Source organism: Monodon monoceros, unplaced genomic scaffold (assembly GCF_005190385.1).
Source record: "Monodon monoceros isolate NGI ecotype Baffin Bay Population unplaced genomic scaffold, NGI_Narwhal_1 Super_Scaffold_4, whole genome shotgun sequence".
NCBI lineage: Eukaryota > Metazoa > Chordata > Mammalia > Artiodactyla > Monodontidae > Monodon > Monodon monoceros.
The window spans coordinates 52,109,915-52,136,597 of NW_021703781.1; the positions used below are offsets into that span (position 1 = coordinate 52,109,915).

The 26,683-nt window shown below is 37.9% G+C and overlaps 1 protein-coding gene across 3 annotated transcripts in view; it reads right to left on the bottom strand.

Moving 5' to 3' along the window:
• Nucleotides 1-26,683, bottom strand: part of ARHGAP19 (Rho GTPase activating protein 19) — a 61,491-nt gene that overhangs the window by 29,222 nt on the left and 5,586 nt on the right. For all 3 annotated transcript variants that reach the window (XM_029245816.1, XM_029245817.1, XM_029245815.1), the window contains exons 2-6: nucleotides 8,709-8,974; nucleotides 7,310-7,390; nucleotides 5,283-5,492; nucleotides 2,843-3,069; nucleotides 1,040-1,126 (exon numbers count right to left, since the gene is read on the bottom strand). In XM_029245816.1, the coding sequence (XP_029101649.1) occupies nucleotides 1,040-1,126; nucleotides 2,843-3,069; nucleotides 5,283-5,492; nucleotides 7,310-7,390; nucleotides 8,709-8,974 (871 nt within the window). The remainder of the gene's footprint in view (nucleotides 1-1,039; nucleotides 1,127-2,842; nucleotides 3,070-5,282; nucleotides 5,493-7,309; nucleotides 7,391-8,708; nucleotides 8,975-26,683) is intronic.

Below are 26,683 nucleotides of genomic sequence, written 5' to 3' on the forward strand. Positions count from 1 at the left end.
ACATATAGTAAATGTTGTCATATGTATTTTACCACATTTTTCTTTTTTTTAATTGAAGAAAGACAAAAAAAGAACCAGAACTGAGTGATCTTAAAAATTCTCAGCCTTGGGCTTCCCTGGTGGCGCAGTGGTTGAGAGTCTGCCTGCCGATGCAGGGGACATGGGTTCGTGCCCCGGTACGGGAAGATCCCACATGCCGCGGAGCGGCTAGGCCCGTGAGCCATGGCCGCTGAGCCTGTGCGTCCGGAGCCTGTGCTCTGCAACGGGAGAGGCCACAACAGTGAGAGGCCCACATACCGCAAAAAAAAAAAAAAAATTCTCAGCCTTTCCAGATGGCAAAAGATGCTAAAATTAAGAAATTCACCATCAGGAAAGTATACTCTAAAGAAAAGGCCAAGGATGTGACTATGCAACTTTTTGCTAAAAATCTTAGAAACATTAAAAGGTCAGAATATTCAGTTACACAAAGGGCCCTTTCAAAGAGTAAAAGGTATGCCTACCAGATACTCTCAATCCAACCAGAGGGCCTCCAGGAAGCTTAAAGGTATTGTCCCTCAGCCTTCTCAGCAAGAGTCCAAGAAAGAGATGGGTTTATCTTTAAATTTATCTTCTGAGTGAATCCCACTAAAATCCACAGAGACCCACTAAGTTATTGAGAAAATCATGTTGACAGACACACTGCTAGTTTGTACTAAAAAGGACAATAAATACAAGATGAAAGGAGGCTGTCAAAATTCTACTGGCTGGAAGCAGACAGGATAAAAGTACTCTGCTTCCAACATCTGCTGTCTTTCATGAAAAAGGAAGGATGACTCGGGCATGGAGCCAATTGCCCAGGGGGCAGAGCCCTACTCAGCTTCTAGGTACCTCCATATTCTTCCCCACCTTAGTTGTTCCCTCTGAGTTTTACCACTGTCCGATCTGGTTTCCATTTCCAGTCAGGGCCTTTCTTATCTAGTCATCTTTATAGCCCTCTCAGGATCCCACCGTGTTCCATCCTCCTTGTCCTGTCACTACCCAAATCCCATTCATTACCTACCTTAAAAAGTTTCTGAGAGTGTTTAATCATAAAAGTCATCCCATTGTTTAACTTTGTGATATTCTCTTGAAGGTCATTTGCAGTGACCTATTCAGAGCAAAAGAAACCAAAAAAGGGAGTTGAAAAGCTGGGAGGTAGAAGGCAGATATTCCCATTTACTTATCAGTAAGCTAATTCTTTCAAACATATGATAGTTTCTATCTCCAAGAAAGCTGACTCTAATACAACATTTAATTCTGGAAAGGTTTTTTGGTTCAGCAGGTTTCCACTAGAGATGATATAATCTAGGAAGAACCATGTGTCCCTGAAGTGATCAGGAAATCCTTGAGAACCAATCTTCATTTCCTAATTCTTCCTGATAATCAGACATACATGCAGAGTTACTAAAGAAGATCTACCCTGGGAAAAGGGGAAAGAAGAATAGAATCTGTAACAATCACCAAGGACATTGCTCTCTAGAGAAACTACAGTTTCTCCAAAGACGAAAGAGAACTGTCACTACTAATTGATACCAGAGGTGACATCCGTTTCTTAAAAACACAGTCACATGGTCACTGATTACCTTCTGTTGTTTCCCCTGCCTTTTTTTTAAGCACTTCAGCATATCTACTATCCCAAAGCCCGCATCCTCAACATGTATCTTTGTTACTTAATGTTTGCTTATACTAAGACCTCTCTCACAGGCTTCTCTTTACAGTCAATGCTTCTCTTTACAGTCATAGATCACTCACTCCTTTTCAGTCTCAGTGAGCTCGTTCTAAAATTCTTTCACTATGAGGCTTTATCTCCTTAACATGGACAAATGTCGGTGTGTCTTTTTCTTCTCACACACCTCCCCCTCATCAACCTTTCTCTGGGCAGAAGCTCTTCCTGGCCCAGAACTTTATATTATTTTTTCACTAGTTGCTTGTTAGGCAAAACATCTTACACAACCTCTCTCCTTTATCTTCCTTTTCTCATTTCCTATAATCCCCAAAATCTTTTATAAGTCACTATATCCCATCTATTTCTATTATCTTCCCAACAATCCTGTCAAGTAAGTGGAAAAGGTGCTATTATGCCCAGCTTACAGAGGAGGAGCCTACGCATAGAAAGAGGAAAGGACACAGTTAACAGGGGTTTGCAGCTTCCAACCCAGTTATCCTGACTCTAATTCCATCATACAATAAAACCTATTTTATGAATGGACAGGAATATGAAGCTATGTGCTTCCAGGCCAAGAATTAGTTCAAAAGCCTTTAGATAATGTACTTCTCGTGTAAGTCACTAAGAAGGGCATGGTCTCAGTAATAAGAAGCATATTCAGCTTTATTTAAGGAGAGTATATCTATAGGATATAGAAAAGCTACAACAAGGCAGGATTGCTCTCTGTGTCATTTTATCTAAAAGCTCAGTGACACTATCCTGTAAGATCATACAGCTCTATTCTAAATTTATACCATTCAATCTTCAGAAATCAATTTGATTTCCCAAGAAGGCTTTCATGTTAAGAAGGAATTTACATTGACCAGCCAAAATCAGTATTCTAGTTTATTTAGTAGCTATATTTTCCACTAAGAATTTCCACTAATAAATTGCTAATCAGGTCTGTCAAGAGACTGACTTATAATTTATAAGCAAGATTAACAGGAATTGGCCCCCTCAGGTTTAATAACTCTTAAATGAACTAATAAAGGAAGTTCCTAGCCTTGTAAAGCTGAAGACTAGACCTTGGGCCCTTGATAACCTCACCAAGGTACAGCCATAGGACGAGGGCCAGCCCAAGAAAACCAAGCAGTCTTTCCTTTTTCCCTCAACACTTACATTTTTTGGCCACAAGACATGGGGCGCAAACATAAGGGCAAGGTTATAGGCAGACATCTTATTCTTGTCTTGTTTCTTTGCTGTCTGGTACAGGAGATCAAGCAATAACTTCAGCAAGTTACGATTGGGTGGAGGGAGAATGAGGAATAGCAACTGAAGAGCCTCAATTTGCCGCTCTTTATCTGGTACATTGGTCTTGTTTCCTTTATCATCAAACTGCATCAAATCTTGAGGACAAAAGAGGTGATTGCAAAGGAGGGAGAAAATACAAGCAAGAAAAAAAATCAATGCTCCTACTATTTATTATAATCAAAGAAAGAAAAAAAAAGAATCAAGCATAAATAGAGATTATAGCAAAATATAATAACAAAATAATGTCAATACAACTCAATAATTAAAAGAGAAAAACCCCATCAAAAATGGGCAAAAGACTTAAATAAACATTCCTCCAAAGAAGATATACAAGTGGCCAGTAAGCATTTGTATACTCAGTATCATTAGCTATCAGAGAAATGTAAATCAAAACCAAAATGAGATACTACTTCATAACCGGAGGTGTGGCTATAGTCAAAAAGACTGACAATAACAAGTGTTGCCAAGAATGTTGAGAAAATTAAACTCTCCTACACTGCTGGTGGGAATGTAAAATGGTGTGATCACTTTGGAAAACTGTCTGGCAGTTCCTCAAAAAGTTAAACATAGAGTTACCATATGACTTAGCAATCCCATTCCTAGGTATATACTCAAGAGAAATGAAAACATGTCCACACATATCTTTAATAATGCCACCCCCTTCACATTTCCTCACCAAGATATTTTACTGCTAAAAAAATATGAGAGTGAATTATGCCCTGATAACAGGATGATCCAGGCAGCTCCTTATGGAGTCAGAATCATTGTTTCTCCCCTAACAAGCTACACAGGTGATCAATAAAAACAGTCCCCTAGATAATCAGAATTTCAAAAGACACTGAAAACCATTTGGGTATAATTCATATAGACCTGAAAATGATAACAACGTGTTGTTGAAACTGTTTAACTTCAAAAATAATTCCAGGTTTAGGAAAGGCAGATAATATTTCTAGAAACTGTTCCCTGTTAATATGAAATTGAAAACAAAAATCCCTCCCAGTTATCAGCAAGGGGTACCAAACGATACACCTGTGCCATACCTCAGTATGATATCAAAGAACAGTGAATCATGGGGTGGTGGAGGGGCGGTTTCAGATACTGCACTAAATAAACTCAACAGGAAAGCAAACAGAACAAGCATTCTTCATGTTAACCCTTATAAAAAGAACTTATCAATATTTCCCATATCTTTTTCAAATATCCAACAACTTTATTTCTCCCCCAAAATAACTGTAAAGTTATGTAACATTCTAGTAATATTTTCTCATTTGTATCATCTAAACTGTTCCTGAAAGTGCTAAAAAAAAATCTAATCTTATTAGATTTTAGAAATTCAAAACTCGGTTTTTATTTTAAGTAGTAAAAATTATTCAAAAGAAAAAAATTTTCTATTTATTTTCCTTAAAATTAGAAGCAAGAGTAAAAGACTCAAGGGTAGAAAACTAAGTAAATATAGTATGGATGTGGATGCTGTGTGCACTTAGAGCCTACTGCAGCATAACAGCTGTGCAATTTAAGAATGAATAACACAAGCACAAAGGAGAAAGAGGAAACTATTTATGAGCTGAAAATGGAACATTCTCCAAAACACAGTAAATGAAAAAAGCAAACCACAGAACCATGTGTATAACACCCTACCATTACATAAAAAGAAAGAAAAAGAATATATGTAGGTGTTTGTAAGTGTCTAAAATATCTCTGTAAGGATACATTAGAAATCAATAGCATTGGTTCCCTCTGGGAAGAAAAACTGAGTGCTGGGAACAGGAGTGGGAAAGAGGCTTTTCACTGTATACTCTTTGAACCTTTTGAATTTTAATTCATGTGAATGTATTGCCTATTTAGAAAACAAGTAAAATTATTTATAAGAAGCAAATTTCCAAGAGTAGAGATGATCTCAACTGAGGCATATTAATACTTAGCAAAAGCCTCAAACTAAGGCAAATATACAAAACTGTGACTACTGATTTGGGTAATTGATTTGGGTGTGTCAATCAATCCAGTGAAAAGCATACATTAATTAAGCAACTAAAATGTTCACAGCACAATGCTAGGATCCATCAGGAATACAAAAATAGGTAAAATCCAGACTTTATCTTCAAAGAAGTTTATTCCACAGAAAAAAATTTTGACCAAATCAACCATAACTAGCCAATGCTTATGAGTATTCAGAGAGCCCAGAAATATCATGAAGTCAAACAATATTAACAGAAGCATTGCTGTGGGTTACAAACAACAGAATATTCCAGATGACTTTACTAAATTGAAAGAAATGTATTCACATCTCTTTCTCACCTCCTATACTCACCAGCAATTTTGAGGTGTGCATGGAAATGTTTATGTGTCAGCAGGGGCTCAGGTAACTCTCCTAGAAACATCTTCAGCAAGGTAGCAACATCATTTGAGTGAAACTCCCCTGATTCCAAGTCGATATCAGTTCCATTATTGAGAGCATCCCTTAAAATCTGCTGTCGGACACTATTCCCTGGTACTCTAAACAAACCCTCTACTCTCAAGTCTGTTCAGCATGGAAGAGAAACAGAGGACATGAAAAAGGAAATAAAAAGAGGAATTATGATTAAAATAAGTCATCTAAAAGACTACTTTATACTTGAAAGACCCTTTACAAAGAACTTGAAGGACGTTTCTGTCTTTCTTCCCAGATTAGTTTAGAACCTACTGGCCCCTGAGGAAACATATCTGAACATTCCTGAGTACCCAGAGATCTCCCAGACTGAGACGTGGTCCACCCAGGAGTCACTGAACCTCCTGAGGCACACCTGGAAACTGAATTTAACCTTTTTTTTTTAAATTTTCTGTTGAAATATAGTTGATTTACAGTGTTGTGTTAGTTTTAGGTGTACAGCAAAGTAAGATATAGATATATATATATATTCTTTTTTAGATTCTTTCCATTATAGGTTATTACAAGATATTGGGTATAGTTCCCTGTGCTATACAGTAGGTCCTTGTTGGTTATCTATTTTATATATAGTAGTGTGTATATTGTTAATCCCAAACTCCTAATTTATCCCTCCTCACTCCCTGAATTTAACCTTAATAGTCAGAATGGGCTTGAAAAATAAGTTGGAAGAAAGCCAAATCTCCCTGAAGGCCCCTTCCCGTGGGTCATCTCAGACTTTGCTGGAGGGGCCGAGTTCATCTGTGGGGGTTCATTGCTCCTGTAAAACAGTTTCCCAGCCTAAAATGAATCTAGAGTCTCTGTGCTGCCCCAGGAATTAAAACTCTAACCTATCAGATCACCTTTCAGTCTAAGAGATTCCCAGAAGCTCAGGGTCATCCCAACTAAACGATTCTTCCCTCCCACCTATATTTTAAGCTAATCTAAGGGGATAAAAAAGATGAGACATATTGTTTTGGTTTGACCTGGAAGAAGCATGAGAGTTATGTTTTTAGCTTAGGTCCATATTTCTTTGTATAACCCCCTAATTCAGGGGTCCAAGTTCAAATGCCTACAAGGCCAGGCTGGTAACAGTAAATGAATGAACAGGAACCCTAACAAACTGAGGAGCACCTACCTGTGCTCCAGCTGACTGTGTCCAAGTGGCAACAGGGCCCAAGGATGCTAGATCTTCCTATTATTTCCTATTATCCAAAGAAGTTGAAAACCTGGACTGTTTCCATTTTAAAAGACTGATAAGTTATTTTATTTTTAATTTAATCCTTTGCCAAACAAACAAAATATGAATATAGATGACTTAAACTCTTAGGCTGTCAGTTTGCAACCTCTGCTCTAGCTCCTAGCACAATGTCCCATATAGAATAAGACATAAATAAGTGTTAGTGTCAAATTTATCAAGACATCACATAAAGCCACACATTTCATATACACTCAGCTCTGCCAAACACTTAGAGCAATGAAATAACCAGTATGACTACTAAAAAAATGAAAAAGGAATTAAGTGAAGAGTATATTTTAATCAGAGAATTCTAGAGATGAAAAGCATCTTTGGCAATAAATTATGCTCCCTGGAGTAAATGTTATAAAGGAGCAACGTATTTTTTTTTTTTTTTTTTTTTTTTGAGCAACGTATTTTTACAGAAGAAATGTCTCTTTCAGTCAAGGGGAAATTGTGATTTCATAGACACTATCTAATGTATATATATCTTTAAGAGTATAAAAGAAATCAATACATGAGATGAAATTTAAAAGGAAATATATTTAGAAACATACCACCTGAAATTATCATTGATTAGTGTCTTTGTTGATGGTTAATTGTCACCTAACAATTGCTAACTCAAGGATGTTAGCTCCCAGTAGAAAACTGACAATTCTTCATTAACAAAGAATGACAAAATTTCAAGTAGTCTTACTTTTGTGTAGATATTCAATCAGTTGGTATATACGGGCAATGCCTTCCTCTGTCAGTGGGGATCCAAATATTACTCCTTTTTCTGAAAAAAACCATACAATAGAACAAAGCTATATTTTCCACAAATAGTACAAAATCAGCATACTTAAAAGCAACATACCCCTTAAGTATATTATGTTACAGTTTAGCAAGTATTTTCACAGGGTCAGTAAACAAAAACCTTAAAGTTGGAAGTGTACCAGAAAATGTAATCAGAAAACTCTCAATCAACTCTCTGCGAGTTTAATCTTAGATGGTAGGTTCCTTGAAGGCAAAGACCATCTTCTTATTTAAGTAACAATACCTAGAATATTGATATGTAATTTAAAAACAAACAAAAAATAGAACTTAGACCCATGATTGTCAGAGCATGATAGATTATCCACTAGAGTTGGTATAGGGTCTGATCTGTTATAATGTTTAAACTTTTTTTGCTGCCCTCAGGATTTCCTAATATTTAAAAAAACAGGGGCTTCCTTGGTGGCTCAGTGGTTAAGAATCTGCCTGCCAATGCAAGGGACATGGGTTCGAGCCCTGGCCCAGGAAGATCCCACATGCCGTGGAGCAACTAAGCCCGTGTGCCACAACTCTAAGCCTGAGCTCTAGAGCCCGCGAGCCACAACTACTGAGCCCACGTGCCACAACTACTGAAGTCTGCGTGCCTAGAGCCCGTGCTCCGCAACAAGAAAAGCCACCGCAATGAGAAGCCTGCGCACCGCAACAAAGAGTAGCCCCCGGTCACCGCAACTAGAGAAAGCCAGTGCACAGCAACGAAGACCCAACACAGCCAAAAATAAAAAATAAATAAATAAATTTATTTTAAAAAATAAATTAATTAAAAAAAATTAAAAAACAAAATAGTACCTCTTTAACATCTTATCAAAAGCAGTGTTAATAGTCATAATTTATTATATATATCACTAATAACTTATTTCTGAGAAGGCTTTTTTTGGGTGATTCATAGGTATTTGCCTTATCAAAGCATTCCATGGAATGAAAACATTTGAGAACTACTGCAATAAAAAAATGTTCAAACTTTCTTTACTGTACTCACCAGCTGTGAAACTTTGTATCTTTAATATTATTTTAGTATAGTATTAATAGGGCATGAAAATCAAGGTGCCCCTGATAACTACCTAAACTAATCATGTTATGTCTTGGGGACTGATATATATGCTTTAATTTATCTAGACCGTTTTTATAATTTTTATTAATATTACTTAAGGTTTTACTACTCATGTAAATGAAAAATGACAAAAAGTGCTTTATAATAATAGAAACTCCTCCATGAACATGCAGATGTTCAGAATGAAGCCCAGGGAGCAGCTGAGACCTGCCCCCTTCACAGATACATCTCCTACCCTTTCGCTTGAGAGACATTAGAGACCGGAAGAATCCTGATGCCGGGCCGGCCCCACCAGGCAACTTAAGGTCCACTTCTCCCATCAGCTGAGCCAACTCAGTTCCAGGCAAGTCGATGAGCCTTGTGATATTGCTGACCACCAACTCGGTGAACACCTCAGGTTTCTCATGTCGGAGTTTCTCCACAAAAAAGTCAGGATTGAAGATAATGGGCTGACTTCGAAGGGAAGAGTCATTGCAGATAACAAAATTGCAGATGGCATCTCTGAAAACATGAAACAGAAGAATCTTTGGGGGGATAATTTTTAATATGGGTTTCGCATTCCCTCTCAACCATACAATTATTCATTCTTTCTGTGGGCTAATCTACAGACTGGTCTTTTGAAAACCTAATCCCCAATCTGCTGACTGCATAAAAGAAGACAATTTGGGCTTGTTGCTGTTTAGGTTATATCCACCTAGATACTTAGAATTTTAGTTTAAAGAAGACACCAAATAGCCTCTATGATATGACCTGAATTTGCCTCTTAATTTTAGGCATTCACTGCAAGAAGATAGAGATCCTTACAGCCTCCTGAGTCTAAAAGTATATTAGAACTGGCAGTCACACAGACCACTTTCCTTATTAAAACAGTCAAACCCTAAACTATTACCATTAAATTCTTGTAAAACATCAGACCTGCAGCTGTTCCCCCAACACAGCAATGGGTAGTCATTAAATTAAGGCCTTCCTGGGAGTATAGCCAGCACTGTATGGTATTTTCCATCCAGCGATTAACTGCTGACAGTAACACAGGCTAGTCGCAAATGCCACAGAAACCATGTGACAGTGAGCATGAGACTACTGAAGAGCTAAAACTATATCTAAACAGTATAGTAGACATTTTGAAAACATTTACTCTACCCTTAGGCTTCTTTGGTTCCTGGGTCCCTACACAGGCAGGTGTTTCCTTATAATCAGTCCCCTTCAACTGAGCCAGGCGCTTTGGATTCTGTTCCTCATAACCAAAAACCCTTCACTAGAATGGAAGGCACTTACAGGTACATAAAATAGATATTAATTCAGCCTTGCCAAGGTTCAGAAACGGGTTTTATTTTAAAATCCTTCATTCTGGATGGCTTTGGCCCATCGTCTAAGTCCAAACTTTGCTCAGACAGGTTCTTCCTCTCTAAGGCACTTAAAAATATTCTGTATTTTGCTTCTAATTTTACTCTTCTATCACTGAGTAATACTCAGCAGATATGTTCTGTTGGCCCCTGATCTTAGCTGGTTTTCCACTCCTAAATTATTTGGGCTATACTTCTAGCAAAGCTCCTCTGACTCTCAGAAATATTTTCTTCCCTATTGTTTTCTAATTTTAACATGTTACATATAAGAACTGTATTATTCCATCTCTTGTAGCAGACACATAACCACTTGTTTGTATCCATTATCAATCATCTCTAATGGCTTATTCTAATTTTCATTATATAAACAGCCATCTATTATACAACCAATGAGTAAATGTAACACAAGCCAGAAAGGACAAGTCATCACATCTGTCAGACAAAGCTGAAATCCACCTGACTCAATCAAACATTCCCACAATAAAAACAATCACAACTTAAAAGTTTCCACAACACCCCAGGTACCAAAGCACTGTTCCAGGAAAAATGATATCTCTAAACATTAAATATAACTAATCTTTAACACACTTTGCCAATACTACATGGAACTTTTTTTTTTCTGGCCACACCACATGGCATGTGGGATCTTAGCTCCCCTGCAGTGGAAGTGCGGAGTCTTAACCACTGCACCGCCAGGGAAGTCCTACATGGATCACTTTTAACATGGTATAATGAAAACAAGGCATGGGTAAATTTCAAAGTTCATCTCTACTTCCCTGAAAAGTTATTACATAATTTTATTCAACAGCCCAAATCTTCAGTTGGTGGCTACTAAATTTCTTTTCTCTAAAATGATAACACAAGAATTTACATAAAAATTATGTGTATTTTCAAGCCAAAAAGTCATTAAAGAAAGAGAACTTAAAATGCTGTTTCCTCAACCTTTTTATACACTAAGGTTATTTTTCCTGTATAAATTCCTGTATAATTTTCCCTGTATAATCATTGGCAAATGATTATAATACAAGCCAAATAAAATCAAAAGCAATTTCATCCTAAGCATTGACAAAGCCTTTCTTTTTAATGTCAGCTTATTTCAGTCAAGAAATGAGTCAATAGACAACTATTACTTATAATCACTGCCAATGAGAAATTACTACTCTACTGAGAGAGCCAGAAAATCATGAAATGGGTTAGCACCGAAAAGAGTCTTATAATTTATCAGATCTAAGCTTTTATGGATGTCACATCCCTTTTAATTCTGAAAAACAGAATTCAGATCAAATTAATTCTAACATATAAATGTACATGAATAGCATCCATTATATTCTTAAAGTAGAAACACATACATACATATAACCTCCAGATCTTTAGTTTACTAATATCCAGAGTAAGACTCAGTTGAGATTCCAAAACTTATATCACAGTTGACCTTCAGGCACTAAACTGGATCAAATAGACAAGTAGAAAGGAGCCGGAGGCACAAAACCCTACTACATCGTTTCTCAACAGAATCCTTTCTACCTTGCGGTCTGCTCCCTCCGAAATAGGTAGAATAGGTAGGAGAATAAATAAGTTCAAGGCTGCCCCTACCTATTCACAAGGAACACAAGAAAGAGACACCTTAGGAGTCCTAATACACAAGTAACAAACAAGCAATCTCAGTTTCTTTTCCCCTTCTGCTTTTTCTCCCCTTCATTCCCATAATCATTCACTTTTGTTTTGTCTCACTTTAATTTCTTTAACCTAGTTCTTTTTTTTTTCCTCTCCTTCACTTTTTCTGAGTGGAGCATGTGGTAAAACAAAAAGTAAGGGAGAGAAGTGGTTAAGAAAAGGAAGTAAAATGGAAGATAAGAGATGGAAAAGACAGATATAGTAGGTTATGTTTTTAAATTATCCCCATATCACAAAGTCCGCTAATCTCTTTCCAAGGAATACATAGTACCACAATACAAAGCTGAGAATATCACAGAACATGGTCAAGAACTTAAGAGAAGGGCTAAAGAAAAAGAAAAATACTATTTTTAAGCAAAAACAACTTCCTCCTCTACAGTATCTAATTTTAAAACAAACTCTAAGTTTGCTCAAGTTTAAGAAAAAAATTAATTTCTTACATAAATGCTGAAAGCTTCTGATGAGGCATTGGTAAATCGAAGAGACAGGAAAAAAGCTTTCTCCTTGTTCGTTGTAACAAAGAAACCCTCCTTTCCCTGCCCCATCACAGCCTACACAAATTCCAGACATGTTAGAGGACACAAGGGCACATTATGGGGCCTGAAAGGCAGTACTTATTAGGACTCTAAGCACTCATCTGCAAGTAGGAACAAAACAGAAATTAAAAACTGGACCAAGTGAATTGTATTTGCCAACACATAGATGAAACGCAAGAGCAGTCTCCCATCACACTGAAAGTTGTATTAGACAAAACAATCACACAATATAAACAGTATAAGGACAAGCAGTTTTATAATATAAAAGGAAGGGTGATCCCTACCTCACGTCATACACAAAAAATAAATTCCAGACAGAATAAAGATCCAAATATGAAAAGCCAATTTTTTAAATTTTTATTGGAATATAGTTGCTTTACAATGTTGTGTTAGTTTCTGCTGTACAGCAAAGTGAACCAGTTATACATGTACATATATACATTCTTGTTTAGATTCCCTTCCAAAAAAGTCAAACTTTAAAAAGAATAAATTAATGAGGCAGAAAAAAGACTTCTTAAACATGACATAAAATGCACAATCCACAAAGAAAAGATTGAAACATTTAACTACATTAAAATTTTAAATGTCTGTTCAACAAGTAACATTATAAACAAAGTTCTCAAAAAATGAAGTCACAGTGCCTCTGGAGAGAGGAACTGGATGAAAGAACAGGAGTGGGAGAGAAACTTTTCACTGTATGCTTTTTTGTATTTTCTGGATTTTTGACTCGTGAACATACTACCCATTCATAATAAATAAATAAATAACAAATAAATGTAAAACTTTAAAAGTAATAATAAAAGACAAGCCATAAACTGAAAAAAAATTTGTCAAAAGATATAACAAAGTAATTCATAGAAGAGGGGTCTAAATGACTAATAAACATGAACAGAATCTTAACTTTAGAAGTTATCAGGGTAAAGAAAATTTAAAAATGGTATCTTTCCCCACCCATCATTTTGGCATAAACTATCAAATTCAGGCGATATCTTCTTATTCTTAGTTTGCTAAGGGTTATTTATTTATTATCATGAGTCTGTGCTTAATTTCATCAAAATTTTTTGACAATCATATAATTTTTCTCCTTTATTTTGTTTATGTAGTGAATGAATGATTAATGTTAAACCAGCTGGGCATTTCTAGAATAAACCCAATATTATAATAATGTATTATCATTTTTATATATTACCGAATTTGGTTTGCTAATAGTTTGTTTAGGTTTCTCCATTTATGTTCATAAGTGAGATTATCGTGGAATTGTTCTTTCTTATATTGTCTTCATTAGGTTTTGTATCAAGGTTGTGCTGGCCTTACAAAGTGAGTTGGGGAGTGTGTCCTATTTTTCTGTTTTCTGAAAAAGTTTGTGTCATTTCTTCTTTAAATGTTTGATGGAATTGGCTGATGAAGCCATCTGGACTTAAGAGTTTTCTTTGTAAGGTTTTTAATTATATATACTCAATTTATTTTGTGTTACAGAACTATTCAAATTTTCTATTTCTTCTTGTATTAATTTTGGTAAGCCAGATATGTCTAGGGTTTTGTCTATTTCACATAAATATTCAAACTTTACTGGCATAAACTTGTTCATAATATCCTCTTAGGAACTTTTTAATGTGTCCAGGTTCTGTAGTGATGTCCTCCTCCTTGTTCCCGATATTGGTAATTTATGTTTTCTCTCTTTTTTAATTTATGAATCTTATTAGAGATTTAGCAATTTTTATTAGCTTTGTCAAGGTTCCAGCTTTTGGTTTTACTGAACTCCTCTATTACATGTTTGTTGTTTATTTCACTAATTTCTGCTCTTATCTTTATTACTTCCTTTCTTCTTTACTGGATTCAGGATAAGGTGGCACTGCAAATCAACGGGGAATGAATGACTTTTTCACGAAATGGTGCGGGGACACATGGACATCTATAGGGGGAAAAAATGAAAATTGACACCTATGTCACTATACACAAGGTCAATTCCAGGTGAATTATAGATCTAAAGGTGAACAACAAAACAATAAGCCTACTAGAATGTAATATAGAAGAATATATTATTGAACTCAGGGTGGGGAAATAATTTTTAAATAACACATAAAAAATGTTAACCAAAAAGAAAAAGATCAATACAATTGACTTCATTAAAATGAGAACTTGTGTTTATCAAAAGACACCATCAAGAAAGTGAAAATGACAGGCACAGAGTGGGAAAATATATCTACGATACATACAGCAAAAAAATGGCTCATATCTTGAATATATGTAGACTTCGTATTAATCAATAAGAAAAAATAAATAGCCTAATAGAAAAACAAGCATGAGATTTCCGTAAAATCTCATTTAAAAAGCTACTCAATATCATTAGACACCAAGGAACTGCAAATTAAAGAACAATGACAGGGCTTCCCTGGTGGCGCAGTGGCTAAGAATCCGCCTGCCAATGTAGGGGACACGGGTTCGAGCCCTGGTCCGGGAAGATCCCACATGCAGTGGAGTAACTAAGCTCGTGGGCCACAACTACTGAAGCCTGCACGCCTAGAGCCCATGCTCCGCAACAAGAGAAACCACCGCAATGAGAAGCACCGCAACGAAGAGTAGCTCCCACTCGCCACAACTAGAGAAAAGCCTGCACGCAGCAACGAAAACCCAACACAGCCAAAAATAAATAAATAAATTATTTTTTAAAAGACAAAAAATAGGGCTTCCCTGGTGCGCAGTGGTTGAGAGTCCGCCTGCCGATGCAGAGGACACGGGTTTGTGCCCCGGTCCGGGAAGATCCCACATGCCGCGGAGCGGCTAGGCCCGTGAGCCATGGCCGCTGAGCCTGCGTGTCCGGAGCCTGTGCTCCGCAACGGGAGAGGCCACAACCGTGAGAGGCCCGCGTACCGCAAAAAAAAAAAAAAAAAAAGACGAAAAATACAGTGTTTAGAGATACAGTCTCCAACTTACAATGGTTCAACTTACGATTTTGCAACTTTATGATGGTATGAAAGCAATATGCATTCAGTAGAAACTGTACTTCAATTTTGAATTTTGACCTTTTCCCAGGCTAGCAATATGTAGTACAATACTCTTTCGTGATGCTGGACAGCAACCATCCTGTACCCATACAACCATTGTTTTTTCACTTTCAGTAGAATAGTCAATAAACTACATGAGATATTCAACACTTTATTACAAAATAGGCTTTGTGTTAAATGATTCTGACCAATTATAGGCTAATGTAAGTGGTCTGAGCATGTTTAAGGTAGGCTAGGCTAAGCTATCATGTTCAGTAGGTTAGGTGTACTAAATGCATTTTCGACTCCATCATAAATCAAGGAAGATCTGTACTTGCTTAAGTAGCAAAATTGTAAAGAGAAGCAAAGATGTATTTACCATTCAGGATAATGGTTACCTTTGGGGGTTAGTGATTATGAGGAGGCCAGAGGGCATAAGGGGAGTTTCTAGGGTGTTAGCGCTGTTTTTGTGATAAAGTATTCAGCTGGGGGAAAGGGGAGTGGTTCATTTGAGGTAAATCTGGAAAATGTTAACATTTGTTGAAGCTGGGTGTTAGAAAGAGTACTGATTATATTATTACTTGTATATATAACCAACATCCTTGATGACAAATTTTTTTAAGAAACCAAGTATTTTTGACCTAAGTCTTGCTACAACTTGATGTAAATATCACAGAAAATCTAAGTACAGTATATACTAAAGGTTAATTTCCTCATCATAAAGGTTTTTGCATAAATGTCTAGAACCAGGCGAATTAGTAGTTAAGTATACAGGCATACAGAAATAGCAAGGACTCCAGTATTTAAATGTATATACTAGGCAACTATCCCAAAGAGTAATAGAGGCAAGACCTACCCCTCAAACAGGGTATTTTTTATTACCTATAGTCTGCAATGATTACTTTTACCACTAGATGGAACTCTACATGTAAGGTGATATGCTTAGTGAAAGGACTGGAAACAAAATTCACAGCTGAAAAATCAATTACATAAAAATGAAATGCAGGTGCTTTTGAGGCATGTTGAACCCATGAATCTGCAAAATTCAAGGAAGTGGGAGAAAAAAACAAAACCTGTATCCTGCAGATGTATCTTTTGGCTGACTACTACCAAAACTCCATACCCACAAAACTAAATGTTTCCTCCCTAGTGAATTGCTTAACTTGATTTGTTCTCCAAGAACCACAATCTTGGCAACATCTATCAAAATATGAGCTATATTTAAAGTTGTCTAAACCTGACTTACCACCCTGAGAGAAGTATGCACTCTCTTACTACTTTTTCAATCTCTGGCTCTGAAACATGGCTTTAAATGTGTCACTTTATTGGAAAGCTGTTAGATATGAATACAAGTATTAAAGAAGAGGCTATTATTCTTCCCTTTTTCTACATGCCAAAGTTAAACTGGTATTATGAAAGTTGTACATAAAAAGAAAGGATAAAAGTAGGTCCCGTGTGTCCAAGCTGGCAGGGTTTTTATAACAGAAACAGTTTAAAGTTGATAAGTAGTACCACAGTTTTTCAGGAAATAATATACAATTTCTTAAACAAAAATTTTGAAACACTTACATCCCAAGATCTGCCCTTAAGAGTAGCTGTCCAAGGTTTTGTAATATGGACCTCTTATCACTAATTTAGACTCCAATCATCTACAAAAATATATTTGGGGCTTCCCTGGCAGCACAGTGGTTAAGAATCTGCCTGCCAATGCAGGGGACATGGGTTCGAGCCCTGGCTCAGGAAGATCCCACATGCCGAGGAGCAACTAAGCCCGTGCACCACAACTCCTGAGCCTGCACTCTAGAGCCCACGAGCCACAACTACTGAGCCTGCGCGCCTAGAGCCCGTGCTCCGCAATGAGAAGCCATGATAATGAGGAGCCCCAGGCACTGCAACAAAGAGTAGCCCCCGCTCCCCGCAACTAGAGAAAGCCCGCGCATAGCAACAAAGACCCAACACAGACAAAAATAAAAACAAATAAATAAATTTAAAATATATATATATATATTTGGCCCCTATATTTATTTGATCCCAACTTGAACTAATTTCAGACTACTAGAGCAACTTGATCTGAATTAAAGTGGCAGATGAAGGAATTCCTGATTGCTTACCCTCTTAACCTAAACATTCTGGAAATGTGATCAAGATTTTGCCCTATGAAATGACGATGAAAACTTCTCAGTCAAGAAGGCTAATTATTCTTCCTACGAGCACCAATAACACAAGTTTATTAACATATATTTAACTTGTCAATTTTTATCCCTTTGGGTGTCACAAGAATTAATATTAATTCTGTTGCTGCCACCTCCGTTACTTTTTCTCCCCCTTTCTTTGGAAGAAAGTTTACTTGTATTAGAAAAGTAACAGCAAAATTCCCTATTCATTTGGAGAAAGTTCTATAGGAATCTTCACTGACAGCACAGTGTCTCTCGTATCATTATCTTAAAGCTGTTTACCCCTCAAAAAAGTATAGTCAAAGCTTCAGGAGACTATCTTTTCCTACAGACTTTAAATGCCATGAGCCTCAAGCAATTAAAACCAAAGTATTTCTACCTAGGGTCAGATTAGGTTCCAAAAGACTACTTCTAAATCCACTTGTTCCAAAGTCCAGAGTGATATTAATACTATCCAAGAGACAGCTAATGCTTTTGCTCTGGCATATGACTTGTTCATATCTATATAACTTCACATATTGAAATTTTTTAAGAGCTTTAATCTCTTAGTCAGTATTCTACGAAACTAATCGTAAGTCTCTTCATCAACCATCATAAGAAGGTGAATTGCTTTTCTGAGGCACATGTTAGCCAAACAAGAAATCAAAGCCACTCACATGTCATTTAAATTCAAACTAACCGTGATCTACTGAGTGCTTTATAATTTTAAGAAATTGTAAGGTACAGGAACAAGAAACTAAACTAAGTCTCTGGCATCCAGAAGCTTAAAATTCACTAAACACTACAAGATACTATGTTTTTTCCACTATGTCTGTTTTCAAAAATACAAGTGGTCAATTACAGGTGCAATTAGCACATGGGCACCCAGAAGACCCCATGAGATGACTTTAAAAATTGGGTTGCGGGGCTTCCCTGGTGGCGCAGTGGTTGAGAGTCCGCCTGCCGATGCAGGGGACACGGGTTCGTGCCCTGGTCTGGGAAGATCCCACATGCTGCGGAGCGGCTGGGCCCATGAGCCATGGCTGCTGAGCCTGCGCGTCCGGAGCCTGTGCTCTGCAACAGGAAGAGGCCACAACAGTGAGAGGCCCGCGTACCGCAAAAAAAAAAAAAACATTGGGTTGTGAACAATTTTTCTTTTATTGCATTTGCACCTAAATGTTAGTCTTTTAAGTGTCATTATTTTAAAGAGATCTTGGGCATTTTGCTAAAACTCCTTTGAAACTGGAAGCAAGTATGAGACTTTTTTCACTGTAGTAAATCTTAAGCAACCACCACTTTGGGGAAACACAATACAATACGCTTTCCCACTCAGCACTGTGAGTGACACCAACTGTTGAGATGATGAGATATTGAAAAGACAGATTCTAATATATGAGATTTTACAGTGCATGAAGTATATTAATACTTTTGAAATGAAATTTTTACAATTTAAATATTCAAATTTCTTTTCAACACTTTTATTTCTTAACACCTAAAAAGAATCTATTGTGTCAGCTAAAATATTTATGCTTTAATAAATTTAGGCTTTATCCTCTGTACAATCTTTTTTTTTTTTTGCTGAGTGCAGGCTTTCACTAGCTGTGGTGCGCAGGCCTCTCATTGCGGTGGCTTCCCTTGTTGCAGAGCACAGGCTCTAGGTGCACAGGCTTCAGTAGTTGTGGCTTGCGGGTTCCAAAGCGCAGGCTCAGTAGTTGTGGTGCACGGGCTTAGTTGCTCCACAGCATTGGGATCTTCCTGGACCAGGGATTGAACCCATGTCCCCTGCATTGGCAGGCAGATTCCTAACCACTGCACCACCAGGGAAGCCCCTCTGTACAATCTTTTTTTTTTTAATTTATTTATTTTTGTCTGTGTTGGGTCTTTGTTGCTGTGTGCGGTCTTTCTCTAGTTGCAGCGAGTGGGGGCTACTCTTCGTTGCAGTGCGCGGGCTTCTCATTGCAGTGGCTTCTCTTGTTGCAGAGCACAGGCTCTAGGCACGTGGACTTCAGTAGTTGTGGCACACGGGCTCAGTAGTTGTGGCTCACGGGTTCCAGAACGCAGGCTCAGTAGTTGTGGCACACGGGCTTAGTTGCTCTGCAGCATGTGGGATCTTCCCGGACCAGGGCTCGAACTCATGTGCCCTGCATTGGCAGGTGGATTCTTAACCACTGCGCCACCAGGGAAGCCCCCCTCTGTACAATCTTAATATACATACCCTGGGTTCAAATTTTCAATGAAAGTTTAACACAATGACATAACTGTATGTTTCACATTGGTGTACTTATTTTTAATATTTAAAAGCCATGTTTATTCGATGAAAAACACGGATTGAAAGATGATTGATCTCTTGCTTAGGGTCATCCTAACAAATGAAGCAGATTGAACGGCAGATCTAATTAAGGAGAGCTTGGTCCCAAGGACAGCAGCCACAAAATGACGTGACCAAAAGAAAAAAATAATGTAGACCTTGTTACTTGAGTGAAGAAACTATTAGTGCAAGCAATGCAGGGATTGTAGGGATTCCAAAATTCAGAGAACTTAAAAATGCTAAATAGACTTAAAAATACAAAAGCTAGCCACATTTCAAAGGGCTTATTATAGTGCATGTAGTGTTCTCTGATTAAAGTTTGACTTTCTTAGAGAGCAGAAAGTATTTGATGATAACATCAAGAATGTTACTAGGGCTTCCCTGGTGGCGCAGTGGTTGAGAGTCTGCCTGCTGATGCAGGGGACACGGTTCGTGCCCCGGTCCGGGAAGATCCCACATGCTGCAAAGCGGCTAGGCCCGTGAGCCATGGCCGCTGAGCCTGCACATCCAGAGCCTGTGCTCCGCAACGGGGGAGGCCACAGCAGTGAGAGGCCCGCGTACCACAAAAAAAAAAAAAAAAAAAAAAAGAATGTTACTAAATGATATTCCTGTACACTTTCTTGGTTTCTCATCTTCCCCTATTTGTTAGTTTCCTGTTATTTGGTGAGTTTTTCTTTGGTGTCATTGTTTTTACTTACTTGGTTTTATCCTTGTAATTGTGTTCAGCATAAAAATAAAACAAGTGGGACTTCCCTGGTGGCACAGTGGTTGGGAATCCACCTACCAATTCAGGGGACATGGGTTCGGGCCTTGGGCCAGGAAGATCCCACATGCCGCGGAGCAGCTACGCCCGTGCGCCACAGCTACTAAGTCTGCGCTCTGGAGCCCATGAGACACAACTGCTGAAGCCCACGTGCCGCAACCACTGAAGCCCAGGTGCCTAGAGCCCGTGCTCCACAGCAAGGGAAGCCATTGCAATGAGAAGCCTGCGCACCGCAACAAAGAGTGGCCCCCGCTCGCCGCAACTAGAGAAAGCCTGCGCGCAGCAATGAAGACCCAAAGCAGCCAAAAACAAATAAATAAATTAAAAAAAATAAAAAATAATAAAACAAGTGAAGACCTTCATTATGTAATCCCAATGTCATTCTTTAGTTACAATTCCTAAATTAATGAGGTTCCCCCCTCCCCAAAGGTACAATTAAAACACATGTAGCAATTGTAGCTGTCATAGGGCATGCAATTACAAATTTAATATTAAGAACCACGTGATTTCTATATTTCATTCATGAATTTTTTTTCTCTTTTCATTGATACTGATAGAACCCAACTGAGACACCTTTATCTCTAAACGGATAACATTATTTTAAAGCATGTCAAATAATGTTTTACTTCTTTATTGTAACACATTTCAGAAACTTGGACAAAGATCAACCAAATCATTTTAATTTTCTATGGTGAAAAATGAATGGAGCAAAAAAAGAAAATTAGGATCATATAATCAGGAACATTTTTGAAATAGATGTAGCTTTACATGGTATGTTGGACAATATTTTCTGTTGAAGTGGGGAAAGTTTATCTGTTATAGCTTGGCTCAGATCATTATCGTACTTTGTAATCTTACTGAGTCCCAAGAAATTTGTTTTATGCTATGTAATATACCCTGGTCAGTAAGCAAAAGAAATAAGGCCCAAACTTAATTAAACTTATATGCCTAATCTATATACCTTTAAAGGAAGCATCTCATTTTCATACTTTTGAGTATACACAATATTTTAATTACATATTAATTTTTCTAAAACTTAAGGGTTAATAAATACTACAGCATAATAAAACTCAGCTGGCAGGAAACTGAATTTTTCTGTGATTCTAACTGTTTCATTCTTGCAATAACAAAAAACTGGTGTCTAGCTTTCAGGTAATAGTTCAGCTTGACAAATCATCTGTATTTAATTTCATAACTGATATTGTTATTTATGTTTTCATCTGATTATCTTAAAAGCTATGGCTTTATACAGCATTACAGTTTGATACTAACACATTTCCCATTATAAATGTACTGTCATTAACGCACTCCATATTTAAATAATTATTTATAAGGTAAATCACAAAACTTGTAAGCTTCTGACAAACTCACTCTTTTTTTACCCATCACTATAGTTTTATACTTAACTACAGAAAAGAACAATGGTTTTCCTACAAGATTTTAAGTAGTGGCTAAAGACTGTAACACAAAAGATGATACAAGATCATTAACTGCCACATGCATGGTACAGTCAATGAAAGCTCTAAGAGTTCAGAGTTAGGAGAGAATTTTTCACCCTTATACAAGAGTTGAAATTTGAGGTACGTCTTAAAGATGAGAAGGGTTTGACAGTGGAGGAAAAAAAAAAAAAAGATAGGTAGTACTTAATTAAAGGGCTTTTTTGTTTGGTTTTTTATTTGGTAGGTTTTTAGGAAACATAAAATGCTTTCTCCATACATTAGTGGCAAGCCCTTTTCAAAACGAAACTTGAAGCAAAGGAGGGTGCACAGGGGAGTTATGAAGATGGGTGTAGTGGACAACTGCCGTTTGAGCTTCCCACATCTGTTTTCCCGTTTCCCCTTGAGCAACAACCTCTTCCGATCCTTTAATTTATGTAGTTTGGTGGGCTGACCCTACTCCCTGGCCACCAGTGTGAGCATATGACCCAAGCTCACATCATCGGAACATTTTATCCTCCTCACTGATTCAGACAAAGGCCCGCAAGTCAAACCAGGACAAAAAGACTCAATTCCAAGACTCTTGCTAGATGCTAAGATTGCTAACCAGATGGAAGATTGAAGCTGTTGGTGGTCCATTTCTGCCACCTTTTTGTGAAGAACCTGCCCTTTTATAAAGCAAATACAGAGATCAGATCTAAGAGAGTAAAAAGCAGATGCCTGGGACATTGAGATTTGAGATCTTCAATACAGATTGAGCTGTGCTTGATCTACGCCCTGGACTTTTGTTTCCTGAGCTAAGCAGTGTCTCTTTGTGCTTAAGCTAGTCTGTTTCTGTCACGTATGCCTGAAAGAGCCCTAACACACAGAGATGTGTAAGAGTGTCTGCCCACAGTACGAGCCCTCCTTTCCGTGCCTCCACCTCCAGAGGACAGAGCGGGCTTCTTGAGTACTCTGCCTCCCTCCTCCTCCTCTGGAGCCTCAGTTCTCCAAGATCAGTCTTGCAGGCTTCATCACCGCTGCCTCCAAAGTCTGCCCCTGCGGCCGTGGCTGGCAGCCTCTACTATTAAGTCACCCTCTCTTCTTCATATTTTCCTTTTTTAATTTTTGTCTTTTCCCTTGCACTTCTCCCTTCCACACCATTTTTCCAATGCTTCCTAGTTTTTCACAAGCCAGTCCTGTTTTTTTGTACAAATTGGAACTTCTTTTCAGCCAAATCACAGCACATAGCATGCAACCTTTGGTTCTTCAACTGAACTCATTTCAGCTATTTTCACTCTTCCACGTTACTCGGATTCTTTAAAAAAAAAACCAAAAAAAACATAAAACTTCCAAACTTAATGCTGTTATGCCAAATTTAGAGCTAAATTCTGGAAAAGAGGGTATTACTCCAACTGATAATTACAACTGGAAGCTACTCTGGTGCAAAAGATCCATGTGCAATACCCAATCCTAGAACTAGACCAAAAAAACATTACTGTACGTTAGACCTTGGCAGAAATGTAGTAACTCTTTTAAAATTATATATATTTCCCATCATTACAAACACAAATTTCTAAAACCTCATATAACTACATGCCAGTAACCCCAAGTAAAAAGATATGAAAAGTTAAAGTAGCTTGCTCAAAGGCACGTACTGCTTTAACTGAGGGAAAAGTATCAATAAACAACGTACCTGCTGGAATCTTTGCATGTTTGAAATTACAAAGACCAATAAGGTAATACTATATATCTTAGACATCAGCCTGGCTCAAAAAAATAAAATCAGATAAATTATATTTAACCTAATAACTATTGTTTAACAGTCTTGCTTCAGGCTCTTTATTCCAGAAAACTGTCATTCCATTTGGAATGCATATAGACCTTTACAAGATTACACACATAAGTTTGTCTGAGCAAATTTAAGCACCAATCACCTTCTTGTCCTCTGACTTGTTTCTGTCCCTCCTCATTCATTCAGATCCTACACACCACCTCATACTTTTCTATAGAATAGACTTACGTAGTGTTGAAGCAAAGGGAAGCTAGGAACTTGGAGATAAGATGATTCTCCATGTGCCAGTTATCAATTTATTGCCTCTCACCCATCATTGCCTACTCTGCAAAAATGGAGCCAGAGACTTTTAAGTTTTCCTTTTCCAGCTGGCACAACGTTAAGCATTATGAATAAAGAACACTGCAGAGACAGTGTAGGAGGCAGGGCCTTTCCCTTTCCGGTTCCAGGCTGCTCGTCTAGGCAAGCTCCTGCAGCATGCACAGCTTCTCCACTGATAGACTCCAGTTTACAGCAGCCAGCAGCACCCACAAGCCAGTTACTTCCCCGCATGACACCTCCCTATTAACAGCTTTCCCCAGTGTCCTAAAGTGTTCTGGCAGGTTCCATAAGGTGAATTTCCAACAACTTCCACCACAGCAACTTCTCTGCCATTCTGTGAGCCACAGCCATGCCTTCTCCAATAAGGTGGGATCTCTGCCCTAGGGTGCCTCTTCTTAGTACATTCTATCTCAGCCCTGTGGATAACAGTGGATTCTTTTCTTTTTTTCAGCTTTATCAAGCTATAATTGGCAGACAAAGTTATAAGATATTTAAAGTGTACAACATGACGACTTGGTATACACAGCTGATTCTGATTTCTCCCATTTGTATATTGTTTAGAGAGCTCTTTACTTCTTATTAGCCAATCCCTTGTTACTCCAATCCCGTTATAATCAATAATTCTTTATACTAAACTTTCTTTATTCAATTACTGTATAGTTTCTGTGTCCTAGCTGAACCCTGACTGATATAGCAGGTAAAAACTAGCAAAACATCAGCACAAAATAGATGGGCTCTGGCATTTCTAGAAACAGCCCATTCTAAAAGATGTTTAATAAAACGTAATTAAAAGGGTTCACTCCAGGTAGCCAGACAGTATCTTCAGGAAGAAAGTACTGATAAGTGCTGATTTGAAAAAAAAAAAAAGGGAGGGACTTCCCTGATGGCTCAGTGGTTAAGAATCCACCTGCCAATGCAGGGGACACGGGTAAGAGTACTAGTCTGGGAAAATCCCACATGCCACGAAGCAACGAAGCCCATGCGCCACAACTACTGAGCCTGCACCCTAGAGCCCGTGCGCCACAACTACTGAAGCTCGTGCACCACAACTACTGAGCCCACGTGCCACAACTACTGTGCACCTAGACCCCGTGCTCCACAACAAGAGAAGCCACTGCAATGAGAAGCCCATGCACCACAATGAAGCATAGCCCCCGCTCACTGCAACTAGAGAAAGCCCATGCACAGCAACGAAGACCAATGCAGCCAAAAATAAAATTTAAAAAAAAAGGAGAAAGCAATAATCTAATCAATCAGCTGTAATGTGTCTCTTTCAAGGATGAAATGGGAAAACCTGACATACATATCAGGTATATTCTTTTTTTTTTTATTGAAGTATACTTGATTTACAATGTTTCAGGTGTACAGCAAAGTGATTTAGCCATATATATACATATATATGTATATATACTCTTTTTCAGATTCTTTTCCATTATAGGTTATTAGAAGATATTGAAGATAGTTCCCTGTGCTATACAGTAGGTCCTTGTTGGTTATCTATTTTATATATAGTAGTGTGTATCTGTTAATCCCGAAATTCCTAATTTATCCCTCTCCCCCATCCTTGCCTTTCCCCTTTGGTAACCATAAGTTTGTTTTCTCTATAAGTCTATTTCTGTTTTGTAAATAAGTTCATTTATATTCTTCATGCAAATTACCTAAATTGCCTTTATCGAATGGCTTGTAAGCCTGAATAGAGTCAGTCCCCAAACCCATCTAACGGATAAAATAGTTTCTGGACTTGCAATAACAAAAAAGACTGCCACTCTCTGAGGACTTCCACACAACCACCCAGCAACCTCCCTCTTTTGCACTGTTTAATCTCACAAACTCTACAGCTAAAGGTTAGAGGCAAAGAAAGGTAGGCCACTGACCAGTTTATACAGATTAACTTTAAAATTCTATTTTCTTCTTCCCCCCCTCCTTCTACCAAGACTGGCCTTGTCTATAAATATAATGGTCAAACTCTCTAAGCCAGATAACTGATAAAAATGTAAAATAAAAAGATTCAGATTCAAGAAAGACCCCTGAAGAATCTATTCCTCATTACCGTTCATAGAATTTCACAGTACAAATAAAACACTGGATTCAGGGAGTTCCCTGGTGGTCCAGTGGTTAGTTAGGACTTGGCACTCTCACGGCCATGGTGCCAGGTTCAATCCCTGGTCAAGGAACTAAGATCCTGCAAGCCTCCAGGGTTGGCCAAAAAAAACCACAACAAATTGGATTCAGACATTTAAACCATGTTTTCCGCTTGTACAAGCGAGAACAATTTTTCCTAAGATCAATAGATTCTATCTACCACTTTTCTCAAAGGACCACACTGCTGTCTTATAAGAGAAAGAACAATATAACAAAAAAGACTTCAGGAAATCTACGGGGTAGGTAAATCAGCAGGATACAGGACACTTTCACCATCTTCAGGCACCTTCCTTATCCTCCAAAAACATTTCCAAAATGGGATGTAAGTATCCCAAAGTCTGTTCCAAAGCTCCTTAAGTTCCATGGGCAGGCTTGGGCTCCAAAACTTAGACGCTGCCGGCCTATTAACTGTCTCCAGCTTTTCACAAGTGCTATCACTTCCGCGGCTTGCTCTGCCTCCCTCCACCCCTATATGTTCCCGTTTGCTTTTTCTGGTTCACAGTGGGTTTCTTTTTTTCCAGTGAATATTGAGGTTAGAAAGCCTGTGACTCTTTGTTATCAATTTCCCCTCTTCATCTAATAATAGTTAGTACTTTCTTTTTATGTCGTTTTTCAACTCAAAAAGTACTGAGCTGTATTTCCCTACTGCCGATTGCATGGGGAGGTGGCTATATTTCTTTTCCTGCTTTAGCTTTTTCTTTTTCTCTCTTTGGCCCTTAAGAGTCTCTATTATTTTTATACCACTACTGGTAGAGTAGACACCTTCTATTTGTGGA